Source organism: Meles meles, chromosome 1 (genome assembly GCF_922984935.1).
Source record: "Meles meles chromosome 1, mMelMel3.1 paternal haplotype, whole genome shotgun sequence".
Classification (NCBI taxonomy): Eukaryota; Metazoa; Chordata; class Mammalia; order Carnivora; family Mustelidae; genus Meles; species Meles meles.
In genome coordinates, this window is record NC_060066.1 from 118325782 (window position 1) to 118345020 (window position 19239).

Genomic DNA, 19239 nt, shown 5'->3' on the forward strand with positions numbered 1-19239 from the left:
GACCATCACCCAGGAGCAATGCTCAGTGAACTGCGGGGTGGTGGAGGGCGGGGGGCTATCAGGACAGAGCGGGGGGGGGGGTAACCCATGGGCACAGAGGTCAAAAAGGCCTTGCTCTGGAGCGGATCTGGAAGGAATACTGGAAGTTCAATGTAGAAGGAAGCTGGGAAGAAACTCCTAAAACACTTTCTGTGCAGAGAATGGGGAAGCACTTGGGCTTCTGCAGGGGGGATTTTAAGGAGGAGGGAGCAGCAGAGTCTGGGACAGAGTCTTGGCAGAGCATGGATCAGACTAGAAAAGGGAAATGGGCCAGAGCGGGGATGTCACCAGGTCCGAGGGCTGGAGAGCTCACATGCAGGTAGAAATGCCCCTCCGGGTGCTGGGACGGCAGCAGAGTCACGTACTACCTTGGCTATGAATGAATGTGGGAGAGGACGACAGCGGGAAGAGTGAAGAATGGAAGAACCAAGAACAAAAAGACCACCAAACTGACAACACTAGAAGTCCACGGGGCACCGTAGGCCATGAACACCCATTACAGTACATGGGGTTTGAACAGGAAAAATGGACGGACTCACCCTAATTCCACACTTTGGGGCCACCCCGCTCTTAGTTTTGCAAACTTGGGAAAAATGAGAGACGCATTATGTAATCCTTACCTTGTAATTCATGAACAAGAGCACGAACGGGTGCTGTTCAAAATTCCTAATTAGAAACCCTTAATGACGAAAAGGCAGCTCTAAAGCAAGGCAAGACACTAAGTGCATTTCATGCCCCATTTACCAGCCGCCCCTATGCACCACCCAGCCCCCCATTTAGACAGCGCTTCGCAGAACAAAACCCTGGCGGTGAGGACAGGCACACCGGGCCCGGCCCTGACATGAAAGGCTTGATAGCGACAGTGACTATCTTTGAATCTTTAGAGGATTTCCTCTCACTCCAGCAAGCAGAAACTGAACACATTATTTTAAGAAAATAAGATCTGAGAAGTATGACCAATCTCTCTCCCTTCTGGGTGCCTGCTTCTCCAGCCTGTGGAGAAACGGCCACCACTCGCGAGCTGGATTCCTTATCTTGAGCTACTGACAACTTCTTAATAAACTGTCACTTAAATTCATTCAGTGGAAGAGGCAAACGAGGAGACTCCAGGGTATCTAAATGGTTCTATCACGGCAGTCCTGCCGGCGGTGCTGGAAGGAGCCGCTGGCTTCGGCAGGCTCTGTCCTGTGTCACTCACAGGAGCTTGTGCAAGGTGACGTGACTGGCTCCTTACCTTCCTCAGCAACGACTGTAAGTGTGACGGTGACACCGGCGTCTTTGATCAACTGAACAATGTTATCGTGGGACAGTTCAACAATGGACTGCCCATTCACAGCAGAGATGTGATCTCCGATTTTCAGCTTTCCGCAGCGATCCGCTGGGCTTCCCTCTATGACTCGGCCAATTTTGTGAGGAATAACTAGGGGAAACAAACGCCCAGGTTTTTCCATTATTTAAGAAACGTTAGCGTTAGACCTATCATCATTTAAAAATTCCGCATCATAACATCAAAAAATGTTCTTAAATGTAGGGCTTAAGAAAGTGTTGCCTGTGGCTATCTCACCCGGCGGTGACTATCTCCGTGCGGTCCTCGGCTCTGGGCCCGCCAGCGTGCACACTCCTTACACAGCGGCAGCCGCAGCACGTACACCTCTGGGCTGTCTTCCACTCACCGGGAACCTTTCCCCAGTTTTCCCACTGCTCTCCTAACACTCCTGTTTGAAGGCTACCGACCTCCCTGATATGTTAAACTCTCTCACGAAGCGGATGCTCCTTACTGACTGTTGGCCACGCAGGCTGCGTCCTGTTTCGGCTATTTCAGAAACTGCCACAATGAGACCACCTTTGGTTCTGCTGAGGGGTCATTTACTCCCATAGGGGGCCTTGTAAATAAAGGCAGTTCAAATTCAAGGTTAGGACTTGGAGGTTACTGCTCAGAAATCCAGGCACAGTGAAATGACTGACCATTAAAACAAATCCAAAATTCATTCCTTTTGTGTGTGCCTTTAGGTTTTTTTTTTTTTTTTTTTTTTAATTAGAAAAGCTGAGGGGAATCAGAACATGGGATGTTTAAGGCTGAGATTATTTGGCTCATGGATAAACTCTTGCCCTAACTGCACAAAGCAGAGTCGAAGACATTTGCAAAGACACGCCGCACAGTTCTATGGGCTCACGATGCAGAAGGCTTTCCTAGACTCTGAAGACACTTGGCTGTTCCAGCTTAAAACGAGTCCTCAGACCCTCTCAGGAAATCTTGTCAAAATATCTTTCACCCCTTTAAAAGGGTGCATTTGCATTGAGAAACAAATATTCCTTCCATGGTCCTTAAGAATTTCCTCACCCGGGTCAGTAAACTTGTCGGGCATTTGTCTGTAGCCGACTACTGACTGTTACAAATACGGATAATTAATATTTAAAATGGCACTCTGAGTACATTTAATTTCCATAGTAAAATTGGCTCCTTATATTTCTCAGTCATGGCAGGTGTATGTCAGGGATATTGAAATAGGCTTTCATTTGAACTGAAAGTTATTCTTGGCTGTGATTTATAGACCCACAGACAGGGGCACTCCCCTGCTCTTTTAGGATTCTACAGTGAGAGATTTTATCCTAAAATAGAGGACATCAACGTTGGAAGCAAGTGCCTTTTAGCTCTGAATTATATCAAGCACTTATACCATTTTCTTTAAAGCAAAGTAATCAGAAAAGCACCTGGGGTAGTGGGCCATGTCCTGTGCCAGTCAGTATGAGCGATTCACGGAGAGGAAAGGAGGTCAGAAGCATGTGCTACAGGGTGCCTGGGAGGCTCAGTCAGTTAAGTGTCTGCCTTTGGCTCAGGTCATGATCCCAGGGTCCTGGGATGGAGACCCTGGGATGGATGCCTCCTTCTCCCTCTCTCTGCTGCTCATATTCTATCTCTCTCTCAAATAAGTAAATAAAAATTTTGGAAAGAAAGAAAGAAAGAAGAAAGAAACTAACTTATGCTGAACCAGACAGTGGCCCTGTGGTGACCTTCTACCTCAATACCTTAGCGTTTCCCCTGAGAAAAGATCTACTGGTACATGGTGTTCATTCTCGATGAGAAGGAAATCATTCAGCCCCTTGGCATGCTGAAAGGAGTTTGTTTAGACTTGGGAAAGCATCAAACCAAGTGAATCTCTGAAGTCTCAGTGGTTTCCTTCTCATCACGTGAGCCATGTGCTCAGAAGGAATTGGCAAATCTTGGGACAGAACTTCCCAAAGGGTTAGTTGTCCGGGCGAAGGAAGGTAAGCGTAGTCAGATTACCATATTCTCGGTGTTGACAGCTGTATTATCAAAACAGTTAAAAACAGCAGAGAGACCAGTAGAAGGATAACTTCTGAACAGACTGGGAAGTTTTCAGAGTAACCCCGTAGAGCACACAAAGCTAAGGAAAAGTCTGGAGTCCTGCCTTGCGTTTGCTGGTATACCAAGTCCACAGGCATTGGCCATAAAACCAGTTTATCTGTCTTCATCTTTGACCTAAATCTGTCTCCCAGACTGGAATGTCCAGCTGCTGAGGTCACTGTAGTGCTCTTAAAACATTTCTTTCAGGGAAAGAAAGGACAGTAGCTGGAAATGTCCCCTCTCAAAGAATCCTTTGCAACCAGAACTGAAAAGTATATGATAAGAAAGAGAAAGACTAAAACCTCTGAAGCACCAGCAAAGCAAAAACTAGCTAAGTCCTTTTCATCCTAAACACACGGAGGTCTTCTCTAGGTACTCTGTTCACTGAGCACTTACACAAGCTGGGGCTAGGGCAGTAAGGGTGCTGGACCTGGATCCCTGATCTTTGAAAAAGTCGACCGCAGAGAATCTCAGAATTTCTTTTCTTTTTAAGATTTTATGTACTTATTTGTCAAGAGAGCACAGCAGGGCAAGGGGGCAGAGGGAGAAGCACACATCCTGTTGAGCCAAGAGCTCGATGTGGGGCTCGATCCCAGGACCCTGAGATCATGACCTGAGCCGAAGGCAGACACGTAACCGACTGAGCCGCCCAGGCGCCCCAAGAGTCTCAGAATTTCATGACTGGTGTCAGAGGTGCTGCCAGGAACTCTGCTTGGGACAGACGTCACCAGAAAATACATTTAATCCGAAGGAAGAAATAATCCATCCTGAACAGAGGACCAATCTACACCAAGACAAGGTCCATAAAGAATGAGCTATTCTAATATCTTTCCTGCCTTTTCACCTGTGCTAACTCTGGTCTGTCCACACCTTCTCTGTAATGCAGTCCGCAGCTACTGCTCAGTCTCTGTGAGTGAAAGCTCCTCACCCAAGCCCCTCCGCCCCGGCCCCAGCACACTCCTTCTATCTACATGAAATGCATGAGAATCCCAAGAAGAAGGCTTGCAGGGCTCAGCATTCTATGAGATTATCAACTAGCATTTCAGTGAAATTTCAGTTCTGGGGTTGCGCCAATGACTGAAAAGCTCAAGGACTTTATACAAAATTCATGGGTACCCGGAGCCTAATTTACCATTCAGCTTGATAATTAATGAGCTGCAAACACTCATTTCCTGCTATACATGAGCTGCTGCCTCGATCTTACATTTTAATTGGCCTTTCTTTCCCATTTCGTTACTCAAGTATTGATAAACTTTTTAAAGTTTCTTAAAGGAAAAAAAAAGAAGGCAAGGGACAAACAATTTTATAAATAACACAATGGCCAGAGCAGCAGAAGCTCCAACAGTCACCAGCAGCTTTTAGCGAAGGTCTGGGCTAAGGGCTCACACGCGTTATCTCCTTCAATCCTCAGACTCCTCTGAGACAGGAAGTGTTAGCATCATCCTCATCTCGCAGAGGAAATTGGAGCTCTTGGAGGGTAAGTAATTTGCCCGAGATCAGACAGCTATTAAAAGACGTAAGCAGGGCTTGAAGCTGAGTTTGCCTGATTACAGAGCCCAACAGCTAATGACACTATCTTACACAGAGACCAGCATCTATGGTACACAAAACTATCAAAAGAGTAAGAAACAATTAAGATGAGTAAATATAAAAATATTTGAAAAATTTTAATAAAGACAAACATACACCAATAAAAACAATATACTTAGGATATGTTAAAATGCAACATATATTTTAAATATCAACGAAAACTATAAAAAGGTTAAGCCTATACAAATAAGGCAACTCTTCTACTGAATTTCTCTACGTTGCTTTGTTTTAGGGTGGACCCTAGGCTCTCCCCTAATTTCGGCAGTCCTAGAAAAGGAGTATCTTCGGTATAGAAAGCAGTTAGCATCTCTCACAGTGAGTAATAATCTTGCACTGTTTTTGTTAATCTGAATGCGTGGGATTATTGTATGGCATTAGAGTAAGAATATGGTTAACTAAAATGGTTACTTGGTTTGGGAAATCCTGATTTCCAACGCTTTAACACAAAACCCACCAAAAATCTGCTTTCTTTCATTTTTCCAACACAGGCCACATAATCATCCTCAGAGCCTCAGTGACAGTTCCAGTTCCAAGGGTTACCATAGCAACTGCTTTTGGAAAATGGAAACTAGTATTAGTGAGCAGTGACTGATACTATAGTAATAACTCATCCATGTCACGGGATCTTCTTCCTTTACACACTTGCATTAATTTTAGCAAGATTTTTGCAAATTGGTGTGGCTTCCAACACTCCTGAAAAGGGTTTTCTTCTTTTTCTAAGATTTTCGTGACCATCTAGTCTAAAAGGATCTCACTATTCAGGATATAATCAAATCCACTGGCAAAGGCAAGCACGTGTTTTCCTGTGGTCAAAGATGTTTACCATCTGACTTGGAAAAATAAAGTCACCAGACAAGTATGATAGATCAATCTCAATTTTCTGGTTCTCATCTTACATTCATTTGGATCTTATAATTATATTTAAAGATGATTATTTCTTAGAAACATAAAGGCAAAACAAGTACTTGATTTGTTGGATCGTAACAGCCCTGAACATACTAGAGGTAATTTCTCCTTTGTTGAAGGAATCGATGTATACATTTGTCCTTCCCAGATGATAATATTCTGTTAAACTGGGTTCAGGATATTTGGATTAATGCTTAAAGTTCTGACAAAAGTTTTACCTTTCAATGATGCATCTATAAAAGATAAGAATGCCTCTTGTCATTCAAGAAGGTTCCTTTTTAGCTGGAATGTGGCAATTATGATTAAACAACACAATAGGACTACTTAAGACAAATTTGGGTCAAGATTTTTCTGTTAATCTATTTTGCTTCTTCTCAACTGCTTCTAGCATTTGATTCATTTCTACATCCAGTTTCTTCTAATTAAAACAAAACAAATAATCTATGCCTCCTTATTTGAAAAAACTCAGCATTGTCCTTTTGCTGAATCTCAGAGGGAGCACACCTCACATGCCTCCCCTCTGGATGCAAACAGAGCAGAGCTGCTAAGACTGATTTTATGAAACCTGAGATGAGAGAGAAACCTGAGGCCTGGAAGTTCCGGTTCAGACCACCTGGTTTGGAAATAAAGAAAATATTCATCGTTCTTAAAAAGGTAAGTCTCTAAGGCAATGTATACATAATTCCTAATGAAGTTTCACGAAGCGCCTGGGAGAGTCAGAAGACTGAAAGGACAGGAGGCTACAGCAGTCCTTACCTCCCGGAGGGGGTTTGCTTTTGGAGGTGAGGATGACAAAGCCAAATCCCTCATTTTCCTTCCGTTGCAAGACTACATCGTAGGCCTCCTGCAGAGCAGGCCTGGCTGGGACCTCTGCTCTGCTCAGGCGGGGCGAGCCATTCTGCGTTGACAGGAATGCTGGAGAGCTGTCCTCCTCGTGTTGTTTCTCTGTAATAAACACGACCAATTCTGATATTTCCGGTACATCATAGTTTTTGTTGACTGAAGTGTTTCTGTGCTAAGCCTCTCCCAGGACAAAGGAGATCTGAATAGCAGAGAGCACAGAAAAGCAATCCCCCGACATGAGCGCTGGACATCACGGGAGTGCAGCTGTAGGGGGCAGCAGTGGGGCTGACATCTTCAGTACTCGCCTGCCTATAACCTGAAGAATGCTATGGTATCTCATTTTAAAGGAAGCTTTCTTGAAGCTTCCATGAAAGCTCGTGGTAAAACCATTCTTATTGAAATTGTCCTAATTCCAGCAGGATTCTGACCAGTAATTTTAACAAAAGTTGGTCATAAAAACTGACACGATATGACTTCCTTTTAAAATCAACATTAAATATAACTCAGTGCGGGACTAACGTTGGTGATGCTGGGGAGGTCACTGCATCGGGGCAAAGGTGCTGCCCCTCACTGGTTGAGAGGTTAGCTGTCAACACAGGATTTGTCCTACAGAGTGTGTTTTCCAGGTGCAGCCTTCCTGATGATACCAGATGTGCTAACCGGCAGTGGCCCACCGCCCACCGCGCCCAGCAAATGACAAACTGTCCACGTGGGCAGCCAATTCTCCCAGGCGCAGAATAGGTCCTAGCTATCCCCAGCAAGCAGAGACGTAAACTTACATATTTTTTCCCACTGAAGTATGACATCAGAATTCAAGAAAGAATAACACAAGTTAGTCCTAATTGATTTGAAAAAACAGGCCAATTTTGTGTCATAATTTGACATAACTTGAGCCATCGTTAACAACAGCCAGAACACACCGCCACCAAGGAATATCTATTTATAAGTAGATTTTGACTCAAAATCTACATGATTCTGAGATTATGTCTTAGAATTTCAACAAAGTGCTGTCAACATCCAATCATTAGTGAAAAATAAAGGTTGGTTTTTTGTTTTTTTATATAATGTGTGGTCATAATAAATTAGCTAAATGCCAATATCAAACTACTATGAAACATCTTCAAGATGCTCTCCGGGAGAGAGCCAGCCTCTAGTTGTACGACAGCACATTTTTTACTGCATGTGGTTATGTTCTAACTCCAACACAACCGACACAGCATTAAAATCTGTGTGTGTCTCTAAATGTCTGGTCCATAGGAAAACAGGCAGGCCTTTCCTTTGGATGTTGCAATAAAAAACACAGAGCCTCATTTTTCAGAGTAATGCAAATATTCATCAAGTCCACAAACCTTCGCTCTGTGCCGGGCAGACACTGTTTTACGTGTGGGGGATCCAGCAGTTAGCTAAGTGCATCACTGTCCCTACCTCGATGAGGCTCACATTCTTGTGCTACAGGGTTGTCTTTTTAAGGTCTTCAAGTGGCAAGAACTCACTTCTAAAATTCTGATGTAACATTCACAAAGCTATTGATGAGGAAAATGTTTTTCCACCCTCATGTAATGGTTCAGACCCTGGGCTCTATAATTAAACTCCCCGTTCTAATCCTGGCCCTACTACTCACCAGTAACGTCTCTCAACCGTTCTTTGGGTAACTGTGAAACACCAGTATTGACATCCTGGTGTCGTAAAGACTAAATAAAAGAATCCGTACATCTGAGACAGAGTAAGCACTAGATAAACATTTTCTTCTTACTGTTAAATGACATTATATTAAAAGTACTCACACAGAAACATTCGGCCCTCTTTGAATATTTAGCAATTCCTCAGGATCCAAAATCTTTTGCTATTCAGCTCAAGGGATCTCTTGATATGACTAAAAAACTGTACTTCTTTTTAAGAAAACAGACATAACCTGATATTCCCATCTATAACACCACATTGGCAAAATCTGTCAATATGTTAATATGGTCTTAATATAGAGGCCCCAAATTTCTTTCTCTCTTCCGATAGTAGTAGTATTTCTGGATCCTCCTGATGTTCCATGACCTCCCAGGATGAAGCAGGCCCTGGCTCATCTCGTACACCAGGAAACAAACTAAAGAAACTGCAAAACTGTACAGAGAGCAGACTAAGTCTCTTTGTTTCTTGATTAGCCTATGAAGCAGGGATGGGCTCACATACCACAGAAGACCTTTCTTCTGACCGTTAGCAGCACGTGGCCATTTCGAGCAGCCGTCGTCATGAGGTCCAAGACTTGTTTGTGAGACTTCCCTTTCACGGGAATCCCATCAATGCACATCAGCTCGTCAGCTGCACGCAGCCGGCCGTCTTTCTCCGCGGCGCCCAGAGGAATGATGGCCCCAATGTAGATCTGACAAGATACCGAAGCGTAGGTTGGTCTCTACAGTGGACTAGGCTCTCCTACGACCCTTAACTATTGAGCTAAAGGCTTCCTGACTTAGTACTACACAAACCAACACTGTTTTTGCAGTTCAACCATGAACATCTGAGAAAGGCGGCATCTTGGAAAGTGACCATTCTCCAAAAGGGCGTTTCACATAACCCCACTCCGTGATCCCTCCTGGATCTTCAGGGATGCGTACACGCAAGATGGAAAATGCAAAGCTCTTCAATGACTTAATAAGTGCCACTATCACTTCTAGCAATATGACAAAAGACATTAAATTCAGAAAATGCAATTCTGTGGAGCAGCTACTAAAATGTACAAAGAATGTACTGAATGCCGTCAGCAAAGGTTTTCTATACACTGTTCACAGCAGATGGGAGAATTCTTAAGAAAATCCCATTACATACGGTTACTAGTAGAAATTCAGTATATAAATCCAGAAACATTTCTTGTTCCTAAATCGCAAAGCAGCAGAACTCTCAGGGGAACAGAATGGCCCGAGGTCCACTTACATCGAGGTAAACAGATCTGGCTCATCTTGTTTGCTGGCAATTAGACTCCTATAATTAGGGAATCCTGAATTTTTGGGCTAGATTCAGAGCTGCTAAAACCTGACATTTAAGAGAAGGGTTTCTCCCAAGTTGTTTGATATAAACTCTGGAAATGTTTTAGTCATCATTATACGGATCAACAAAATAGGAAGCATTAAAACAGAATCACGTCCTCCACCAAGAACAATCAAGCTACTATATAACCTGCCTGGAGCTTTGTCTCTCTCCGATCATCGTTGTAACTATAGCCAATATGGCTAATTAGAACACATGTATAATACATAAATCAACTCTTCTATCCAGAAATAGAAAGAAGCCTGTCATTTTAAAAGGTTACTGTTACTCACCTAACTTCCAAGCACGATAATAATGTCTTTCTTATATTACACAGAAAAAACTTAAATATGTTCTCCAACTCTACAAAGCACATTACTTCTCTGTCATTCAAACTGAGGGCAAGACTTAAAAATAGAACGCATTACATATGTCCTCTAAACTTTATGTGAGAATCGTGTATAAAGTTCTAGATTTTTAAATGCTTTACAAACATAACCCTTATGCTTTCTGGACAGAAACATCAATTATTTTATATTTTTCTAGTTTCGTAGGTATGGCAGATGAAATGGCATGCGAAGTACTGAGCATGAAAATGTCAACTCATTAATAAGAGTAAGTGACAGAATCACGCGGGCTCACGCCACCTGTTTACGGAGCATTCAGTCAAAGGACAGACTGGTGGCGGCAAACAGGATGCTTCTTTCTGGAGAAGGCAAAGGTCTTAAAATTTAACAAAGGCAAAGGGAAACAGAAATTGAAAAGAAGCTGTAGGTACATAGAGAAAGACCGAAATTGATTACTGCCCCACTGATAGCGGACATATTCAGTTCTTGCCTTCAGTTCTAGCCTCCGCCACACCAAGATAACTGAGAGACCCCCACACTAACAGATATGCAGTTCTTCCTCTCATTCAGGAGATGCTTACAGGAAACAAAATCGTAAAAAAAAAAAAGAGAGAGAGAGAGAACAAAAGCACCATATTCTACTGAACAGCCGCCTAAAATTTCATAGGAATGGCCAAATTCTGAGGTATGTGAACTTACAGACTGGTCGGGTCCCTCTCCTCCCAGGACCCGGAAGCCAAATCCCGACTCCTGTTTCCGAAGAAAAACATCCAAGTCCTTGGTGTTTGGTGCTAAGGAAAACCAGAAAAATAGAAAAATAAAACAAAATACTTTGATTTATTTAAAAAGGATTACAATAAAACAGTGCAATTATTTAGTAGGATCACAGTATCGAGTTCAATGAACTATAACTTCAGAACATTCTGGTAGGTGAAAACTTATAGTAGAACATACCACTACATACTAGTACCAAAAAAAAAAAAAAAAAAAAATCAATCCTAAGTCTTTATTTTCAGCTCTAAACAAAACTTTGTATGGCAAGTGCTCAGGAACATTTACCGCCACTTCCATTACACTGCCATTAAATCCTAACGGTTTCAAATCCGTGTTGTGATATTAAGTGCAGAATCGTCCAATTTAAGTTTGACGTTTGATAGGTACAAATTACCTAAATTAACATTTGGACAAATACTAGGAAAAGAGAGTCTGTACAGTGCCTTAATTCTACTACTAAACTAATATCTTTGCTTCTGAAAAGCATTCCGTATTTGCTTAGCCTAATTTTGCAAATGGTTATAATTTTAAAAGGAAATAACGATCGCTAACATCTATCATTAGCCCCATTTTCTAGCCGTGGAAGCTGAGGCCTAGCTAAGTGGCCCAGTGTCAGGCAGCAAGTAAACACAAGAGCTAAGATTTCAAGCTAGCTTGATTTCTAGAGTCCAGGCTCTTCACCCACCCTCTCCCGCGCTCCAAGGGCAGATTGCATTCATCAGAATATTAAGTCTGGAAAAACCTACTTCATAAATCAAAATATCAAAATAATTTGATCTTCAAGAAAATATTAATGTTGGGGCGCCTGGGTGGCTCAGTGGGTTAAGCCACTGCCTTTGGCTCAGGTCATGATCCCAGGGTCCTGGGATCGAGCCCCGCATGGGGCTCTCTGCTCAGCGGGGAGCCTGCTTCCCTTCCTCTCTCTCTGCCTGCTTCTCTGCCTACTTGTGATCTCTGTCTGTCAAATGAATAAATAAAATCTTAAAAAAAAAAAAAATATTAATGTTATTCATAAGCAAGAAGTGTTTGCTAGAAACATGTAGGGAGCTATAGAAAAATTAAGATATCAGGTAGGGTCAATCTTGATAGTGTTCCTTAGAAGCAGTCTCTTTTAAGAAACGAGTCCTATTAGAATTACAGAACTTTAGGGATAAAAGACTCTGGAGCCCAACTCAGTTACTTTACAGATGTGGCCCAAAGGGACTGAGTAGTTTCCACCAATACTAAGAATATATCAGCCTATCAATGGCAAGTCAAAAGAAAGGGCTTCTCTGTAGTTCTATTAATTTAAATTATTACTTTGCTGTGTTTGCCTCCGGTTTTCATCTTTCTGAATATGGCCTGGGCCTATCAAGATAAAGATTGGGAATTCGTTAAATAACTATAAAGTCGATTATACATAATATTTCCACCTGTGTACACAGTTTCTAAGGCAGATTTGGATCTATTTCTCAGAAACAAATTAATCTGGAAAAAAATTAAGCCTACATAATCTGCAATTTTACTTTGGAAAACATTCTTCATTTTAAGCAAATGAGCACAAAACTGAATTTCTGCCTTCTGCATGCTCCCTGTTCATCACCTCTCAGCTGAGCTCCTCTGAGCTAAGTCTACACTAGTCTCCTCCTCAGGCTGCACACTCTCTGATTCACCACCCCCTCACACCCCTGCCAGGAAAATCCCCGAAATACAAGTCCCAGACGATCACCCCTACCTAGAGTGAAACCACCGCGCGGCTCTCTATCCTTTCTATGATGGACTCCAGCTTCCTCAGAACGGCCTCCCCTGCCCTCCCCTGCCCTCCCTCCCCAGCCTGCTGGCTCCTGCTCTCCCCGCTTTTGTTTCTGGTGCCAACTGGACCCAGCCGAACTGGGCTACTTGCAGAACCCAGGCCACGCAAGGTCAATGTGCAAAGGTTACTCCTGCTTTCTTTCCCTTTCTCTGCCTCATAAATACCTCTTCATCTTTGAAGACGTGGTTCTGGCTTAACCTGCCACGTGAAGCAGTATCTGTTGCTTCCTGCCACCCCCATTGGTAAAACTGATCATCTCCTCCTCTGGGTCCCAGTGAGACTCATCTGGACTCATTTAGACAGACTTCTCTGATTACATATTAGTCTTTCCAATCAGGGCTAATCATCTGTTTGGGCGCAGGGCCTGCAGAACCTATTTATCTCTCTACTCCCATCACCTACTACCGTGTTAGGTAGATAGTAGGCACTTTATCCCTGGTTTTGAAAAAAAAAAAAAATGGATGAATGAATGTTGAATATAAATGGAAGCAGCCCAGAGTCATATGACAATGGGGATGAAGGAATAACTTTACAATATGGTTTTGAAAGTTGGGAAGGTCCCAGTTTTTTAGAAAACTCAAATTGATTTTGTCGCATGCTTTCCTGAAATAGTCCACAACTACTTACGTTTATCTTCATATAAAGTCTTAGATTTCAGGTAGACCTCAGAAGGATCCAATTTCGGGGATCCTGACCTGATAATGCTGGGTGGAAAAGGCATAGGCTGGGGAATGGGCTCATTTATGGCCTCCAAACTTCCTGAATTTTCCTTTTTATCTGTTTTCTGAAATGGAAAAGGGCCTTACTTATTATTTTAGAAAACCAGATGGCTGATTAGTTCATAAAACTATTGTGTGAACCGGGTGTGTCAAAGGATGGCAGGTGGGCGGGGGTGGGGGGGGTGCAGGGTCAAAGCCACGTCTTTGCAGCCTTGGAGGAATCTACCTTCATAGCCGTGTGCACTTTGTTAAAACATATTTAACTTAAATTAGAAAAGATTTATGCTGCTGTCAACTGAAGGGCCTGAATTAGTCCCAAGTTTATACGATCTTGCCCTTTTCTCCAGCCCAAGACACAAACAGAGTTCGGGAAGAAGGTGGGCAGGGACATAACCCAGGGCAGCAGCGTGTGGCACAGAGGGGGCCCCCGAGCGAACAGCCCCGTGAAGCTCTAGATCCGCCCCACCTCCCCACTCACTCAATTTAATTCCCAGGGCAGATGTTTGAGATGCCGCTCTCTCTGAGAAAATGGGGTCGGAATGTTACCTCTAATGTGGGCTATAGAGAGGACATGACGAAAACCCGGCATGGCCAGTTCAAACACGGGAAGGAAAAATGCACCATGTGGGACAGTCTGGTAAGGGCAAATGGGAGCTAATTATCTTCGTACTTTTCCCATTCTTTCCCGAGATAATAGCCAGGCAAAATGACTTAATAAAATTTGGGTGGGGGATATCCAATAAACAGCCTGAGAAAACAAATAGGGTTTTGAGAACAGCCCGTTCTGCATTCTTGCGGAGGGAGGCCGATTAGGGATGTCTGTGGTAAAATTACAAACACAGAGCAGGATGCAGGAGCAGCGGCAGCTTATCAGGGAGCGGGTGAAGACGGCCACTACAAAGCGCTCTCCCACTGTCACTGACCCAGACCCCGTCAGGTGGCAGGAGGGTGAGAGCAGCCGCCTCCCCTCTCCCCGGCTTGTCCTAGGGATCTGTCAGAGCAGCGCCCGTCCAGCAGTCATAAAGCATGAGGGTCACCTAGTGGCGCTGGCAGCCACTATGAAATAGAATGGTAGCAACAGGAGTTCAACACAAGGACCAGAGAAACACAGGGAAACACAGTGCCATTTTAACTACATGGGCAAGAAAAGCACTTCTGTTCACCCTGGTTGTTAAGTGGTGCCATCTACAGAAGTACAGAATGTGGCTTTCCTTTTGAGCCGTAAGACAGCAAATTTGTAGAGGATCTTATTGGGTGAACTGGAAAGAATTCACCCATTTTCTATCGGACAGTGTTTCCTTTAATAGCCTATGGTGGATGGTTAAGGAAGCCCATCTTTCCATTGCGAGATGACAGGCTCCCAATCGAGCAAACTAGATCTAAATTAGGACTTTATACATGATCCTCTTCATAGCCACACCCACGTAATGTGGGTATTTCGGCAGCTACACATCTGCCCCTGGCACACTTTCTTTCCTGGCACTGTTTGCTGTACCCTTTTTTAGGTCTTCTTTGCTATATGGGTCCCTAAATAGGCTACTCAGTTCTTCAGAAGAATGATAAAGAAAACACTGTTTCAAGTCTCACAGCCTATCGCTTTGATGGCAAGCAAGTTGAGCACAGAGGCCACAGTTACTCTGGAAAGTCTTGCTCAGTCCATTGTGAGAACGTCATCTCATGGTGGGTGTTTACTGTCCCCAGGAAATGACGTGAAGCTCTCACTGCTCTTTGGGTGCCAGGAGAAGATGTCCCAGGTTTCATTCTCTGCCTAGCCACTTCCTCCCCCTTGCTCCTCTGAAACACCAAGAGAGCGGAAGGACTCTAAGTGGGCACGTTGATGTCTTCCGGCTTCACCATTTAGAGGGCAGGGCTATTGGCAGTACGGGCCGCTAGCCTTCGGGAGACACACTTAACCAGGAAAGCCCACCTCCTCTCTAACTCACAGGCTTCCCCAGAATCTCTGACACAAGCCCAAGGCAGGATGCCTCCTCACTTCTCCCAGGGGTAATCATCAGCACCAAGCGCTGCTCTTACGGAGGGGGCTCCGCATCTCTCTCGCTGTGTTGGGAAGAAGCGTGTGAGGACCACTGTATACTCACCATTTTGGCAGTTTTGGTTGGTGAAGGAGGACCTTAAAAAAAAAAAAATGAGCCAAATTTTAAAAACAGAGGAAGCATTTCCAGATCACAAATACTGCTCACGCTTATGATAAAACTAGCTTTGACTTTTAGTAGGCTAGTAAACTCTATGGCCAACACCTGCTGTATGCCAGGCGTTGTACGGATATTATCTCACTTCACTTCCATGCCAATCCCAAGGTGTGTTACTACCACAGTATACATCAGGTCAACAAAGACTCAAAGAGATTACATTACTTCCTCATACCACAGAACACGTAGCAAGGCAGGAAACTGACATTAGGCCTGTCTGACACCAAACCCTGGTCTCTTTGTTATATGTGCTGGAAATCTGGCTAACTCTCCAGCCCTCCCAAAGAGATCCTCTGAGCACATTCTACTGCCTCAGCCAGAGAAGAAACAAAAATAGTTCCAAGAAATGAGGAAATTCAAAAACATCCCAGTGAAGTTAAACTACCCATTTGCCTCAAAAATGAAAACTAAAAGCCAGAGAGAGAAGTGGGAAGGGCTAAATTTTATTTTTTAAAATACTAATCATTCATAGGTAGGGATTTAAGAAGACCCATCAAAATGCAACTTGATGGTTAGTCGTTGGATCTGGATTTATGTCTGCGAGTGGTGCAAATCAGCTGATGACCTTGGAAAACAAAAACTGTATTTCTCTCACACGAGGACTGCGGGGTTTGATTAACATTTACAGACAGATACTAAAGCTTCAGAGAAAAGCTTCGTGAGCACGAGTGCTCATGACTGCTTTACAAAACAGATTTTTTTGTTCTGTACAATATTTTGTTGTACATTTTTGCTTATTCACAGAGACACTAGCTCTTTCCAAACATCCTCGGTACATCACAGAGGCCCAGATGAAGAACCATCGGTGGAAAGCGTCAATATCTACTACTGCCATCAACAGAGAAAATGAAATTAAGAGGATATATTTCATCTAAAATAGCACAATGCTGTGACTCTTTCTAATCACTAAAACCATAAATCAGATTTTAAAAAGAATATACAGGGAAGAAAATCCATAATGGACACGAATAAAACCACTAATAACTAAAAAAACCCCAAAACAAACAAACAAAAAAAACTGCTGCCAAAGATACTGGTTATGGAAGCAGTCAGATAGAACCTTAAGGAAAAGGCGCACTAATTACCAGTTAAGTCTGCTGGGAGAAAAGAGATTCTGCCATGGAAGGAAGGATGATTAACAGATATAAATGCATGAACAGTGAAGATTTTTCCTTGTGCTTTTACTCACCTCCTCTTAGGATAAGCAACGGTACATCTGCACCTACTGGAAACTGCTTTAGCACCTCTACCACTTGGAGATGTGTTAAATTCTGCACATTTTGATGGTAAATTTCCTTAATTATATCCCCTTTCTGGAGGCCTTGACACCACTGACTATCCAGTATCATTTTGACCTTCTGTCCTGTTGGGCTGTCAGCAATTGCAAACCCAAAGCCTTTGGGGCCTTTAATCAGAGGGATAGTCACTAGTTCAGGCTGGGAGCCGCCCGATGATGCCAGGGATGCTCGCTGCTCGCTCAGATCCGATGGTCCATTGAGACGGTCACTGATCAAGGTGGGTCCTGGTTTTCCATTCTGGTCCAGGACCACTGCTCCTGACTTATAATCCTGAGTATTCATGCAAGTCTCTCCCTTGGTTAATGACTGTCCATTGATGACAGGAGTAGCAGCAACAATGTCCACGACAGGATCTTCATTGTCATCAGGAAGTGGATAACCACGGCATAGAGTGAGGTTGACATACTGATTGACAGGTACCAACTGAAACATCTGGACAACATCGGCATGGGTGTGACCAAGGACACAGTTGCCATTGATGTCTACAATAACATCACCTGTTAAGACATGTGTTAAAAATATTAAAACCACCAGATAAGTTAATGTTTTGTTGGGGTAGGGCGGGACAAAAATAAACTCATCATCTAAATTTGAATTCTGGAAACCTCTTACTATTCATTAACAGCTGAAAAGATAGATTTGAACACAGACACATCATTCTCCCTCCTGTGGTTCTTATCTAAAAAAAAAATATAAATGTATGAAACCTTAATTATCTTTGCGGCAAAGAGTTATGACCTCAAGCTCAAGGGAATCATTTGAAAAATAACTGTGAATTCATACGGTCATTGTTAGTATATCCTCTGAGTCATACCTAAGCGGCCACACAAAGCTAGGCTCATGGCAGTAGGTATTCAGTCTACAGATGAGGAGCAAATAACTCCATCAGCTACTTGTACAAACAGGAGATCTTTCAATACCACCTCTGGTTCTTGATTTTAAGAAGCCAGTAATTACAGAGGCCAATTAATTACCTAAAATTAAAAATTCATTCTACTTTGAAAAATGTAGGGCTGAAGATTACAGTAATGTACACTATGACTGTATGTCCCTTTGGCATCTTTCTCAGTCTGAACTGTACAGATTTTCAATTTATCCTAATTTCAGATTTTGAAAGGAGAAACAAGTGACAAGAGAATCCAACACAAGCAAAGAACGTATTTAAGACACGGAAAAGTCAGCTAAACATGTTCTTGTAGAAATCGTTTTTGCTTTTCTGATTTTACATTATTAAGAACACTCTGTGGCACAGTCATTACTGTATGACATTCATCAGTGGTGAATTTTTTTAAATTCAGCCTTAACTTTAAAAACCTGCCCTCTAATGTCTCATCCATTTACTGCTTTTATTTGAATATGATTATTTAAAAGGTTATTGCCAAATACAGGTGCTTTAATTTGTTCTGATTGCATGTAGGTTCAAAAAAAAATCAACATAAATGGTATTTAAAACAAACGTTAAATTGTGCAGAAATGGGGGCACCTGGGTGGCTCAGTGGGTTGAAGCCTCTGCCTTCAGCTCGGGTCATGATCCCAGGGTTCTGGGATCGAGCCCCGCATCGGGCTCTCTGCTCGGTGGGGAGCCTGCTTCCCTTCCTCTCTCTCTGCCTGCTTGTGATCTCCGTCAAATAAATAAATAAAATCTTAAAAAAAAAAGCGTGCAGAAATGTGTTTCATAGCGTAAGATGACACAGCAATCAGACTAATAAGAAACAAAGTTTGGACTTTCCCTCCCCTGGTAAAAGTTTCCAGAATTTCCATGGAAGTATTGTATTGCTATACAAATTAGACATCAGTTTTAGACAAATCTGCATCTCTATTATGAAACCCTGACAACACATCCAAATGCTACCAAATGTGTTTTGCGGACAAAAAGTTAAAAGAAAAAAAAAGGGGCAAAACTGAGAGCTTAAAAATTTTTACTAGTAATTTTACTCTCTAGTTTGTTAATCTCATAAAGTCATAAGAGCACAAATCATTTTTCTTGTAACTTCTGATTATTTTAACTCGTTTTAAGTCTTAAGTCTCTTGCTTTTAGCTTCTTGTTTTAAGTCTTAAATGGGAAAGCATAATATGAGAGATGCCATACCTTAAATGAAAATAAGTTGACATGTGCCATCAAAAATACTACGGCAACAGAATTGTCCAAATGGGGGGACACATTTGCTTTAGCAAACAGTCTAAGAAGGGACTTTAGCGGCACAGTAACATCCTTCTGGGAAAAAGTGCTTAAGCCTCCCTCGTAACTGTAACCATTCTTGAACTTCCTCTTAAGCCCTCAGCCATAAAAACTGTCAGCCATATAATAATATCTAATAATTAGCAAGTAAAGACTTTGGGAA

At 42.7% G+C, this 19239-nt stretch overlaps 1 protein-coding gene across 3 annotated transcripts in view; it reads right to left on the reverse strand.

Annotated features, from left to right (window-relative positions):
• Positions 1-19239, reverse strand: part of MAGI3 (membrane associated guanylate kinase, WW and PDZ domain containing 3) — a 233105-nt gene that overhangs the window by 17487 nt on the left and 196379 nt on the right. For 2 of the 3 annotated variants that reach the window (XM_045999914.1, XM_045999933.1), the window contains exons 10-16: positions 16789-17394; positions 15489-15520; positions 13298-13454; positions 10804-10895; positions 8927-9116; positions 6659-6847; positions 1274-1459 (exon numbers count right to left, since the gene is read on the reverse strand). In XM_045999914.1, coding sequence (XP_045855870.1) covers positions 1274-1459; positions 6659-6847; positions 8927-9116; positions 10804-10895; positions 13298-13454; positions 15489-15520; positions 16789-17394 — 1452 coding nt within the window. The remainder of the gene's footprint in view (positions 1-1273; positions 1460-6658; positions 6848-8926; positions 9117-10803; positions 10896-13297; positions 13455-15488; positions 15521-16788; positions 17395-19239) is intronic. The other variant, XM_045999923.1, reaches the window with a different exon arrangement.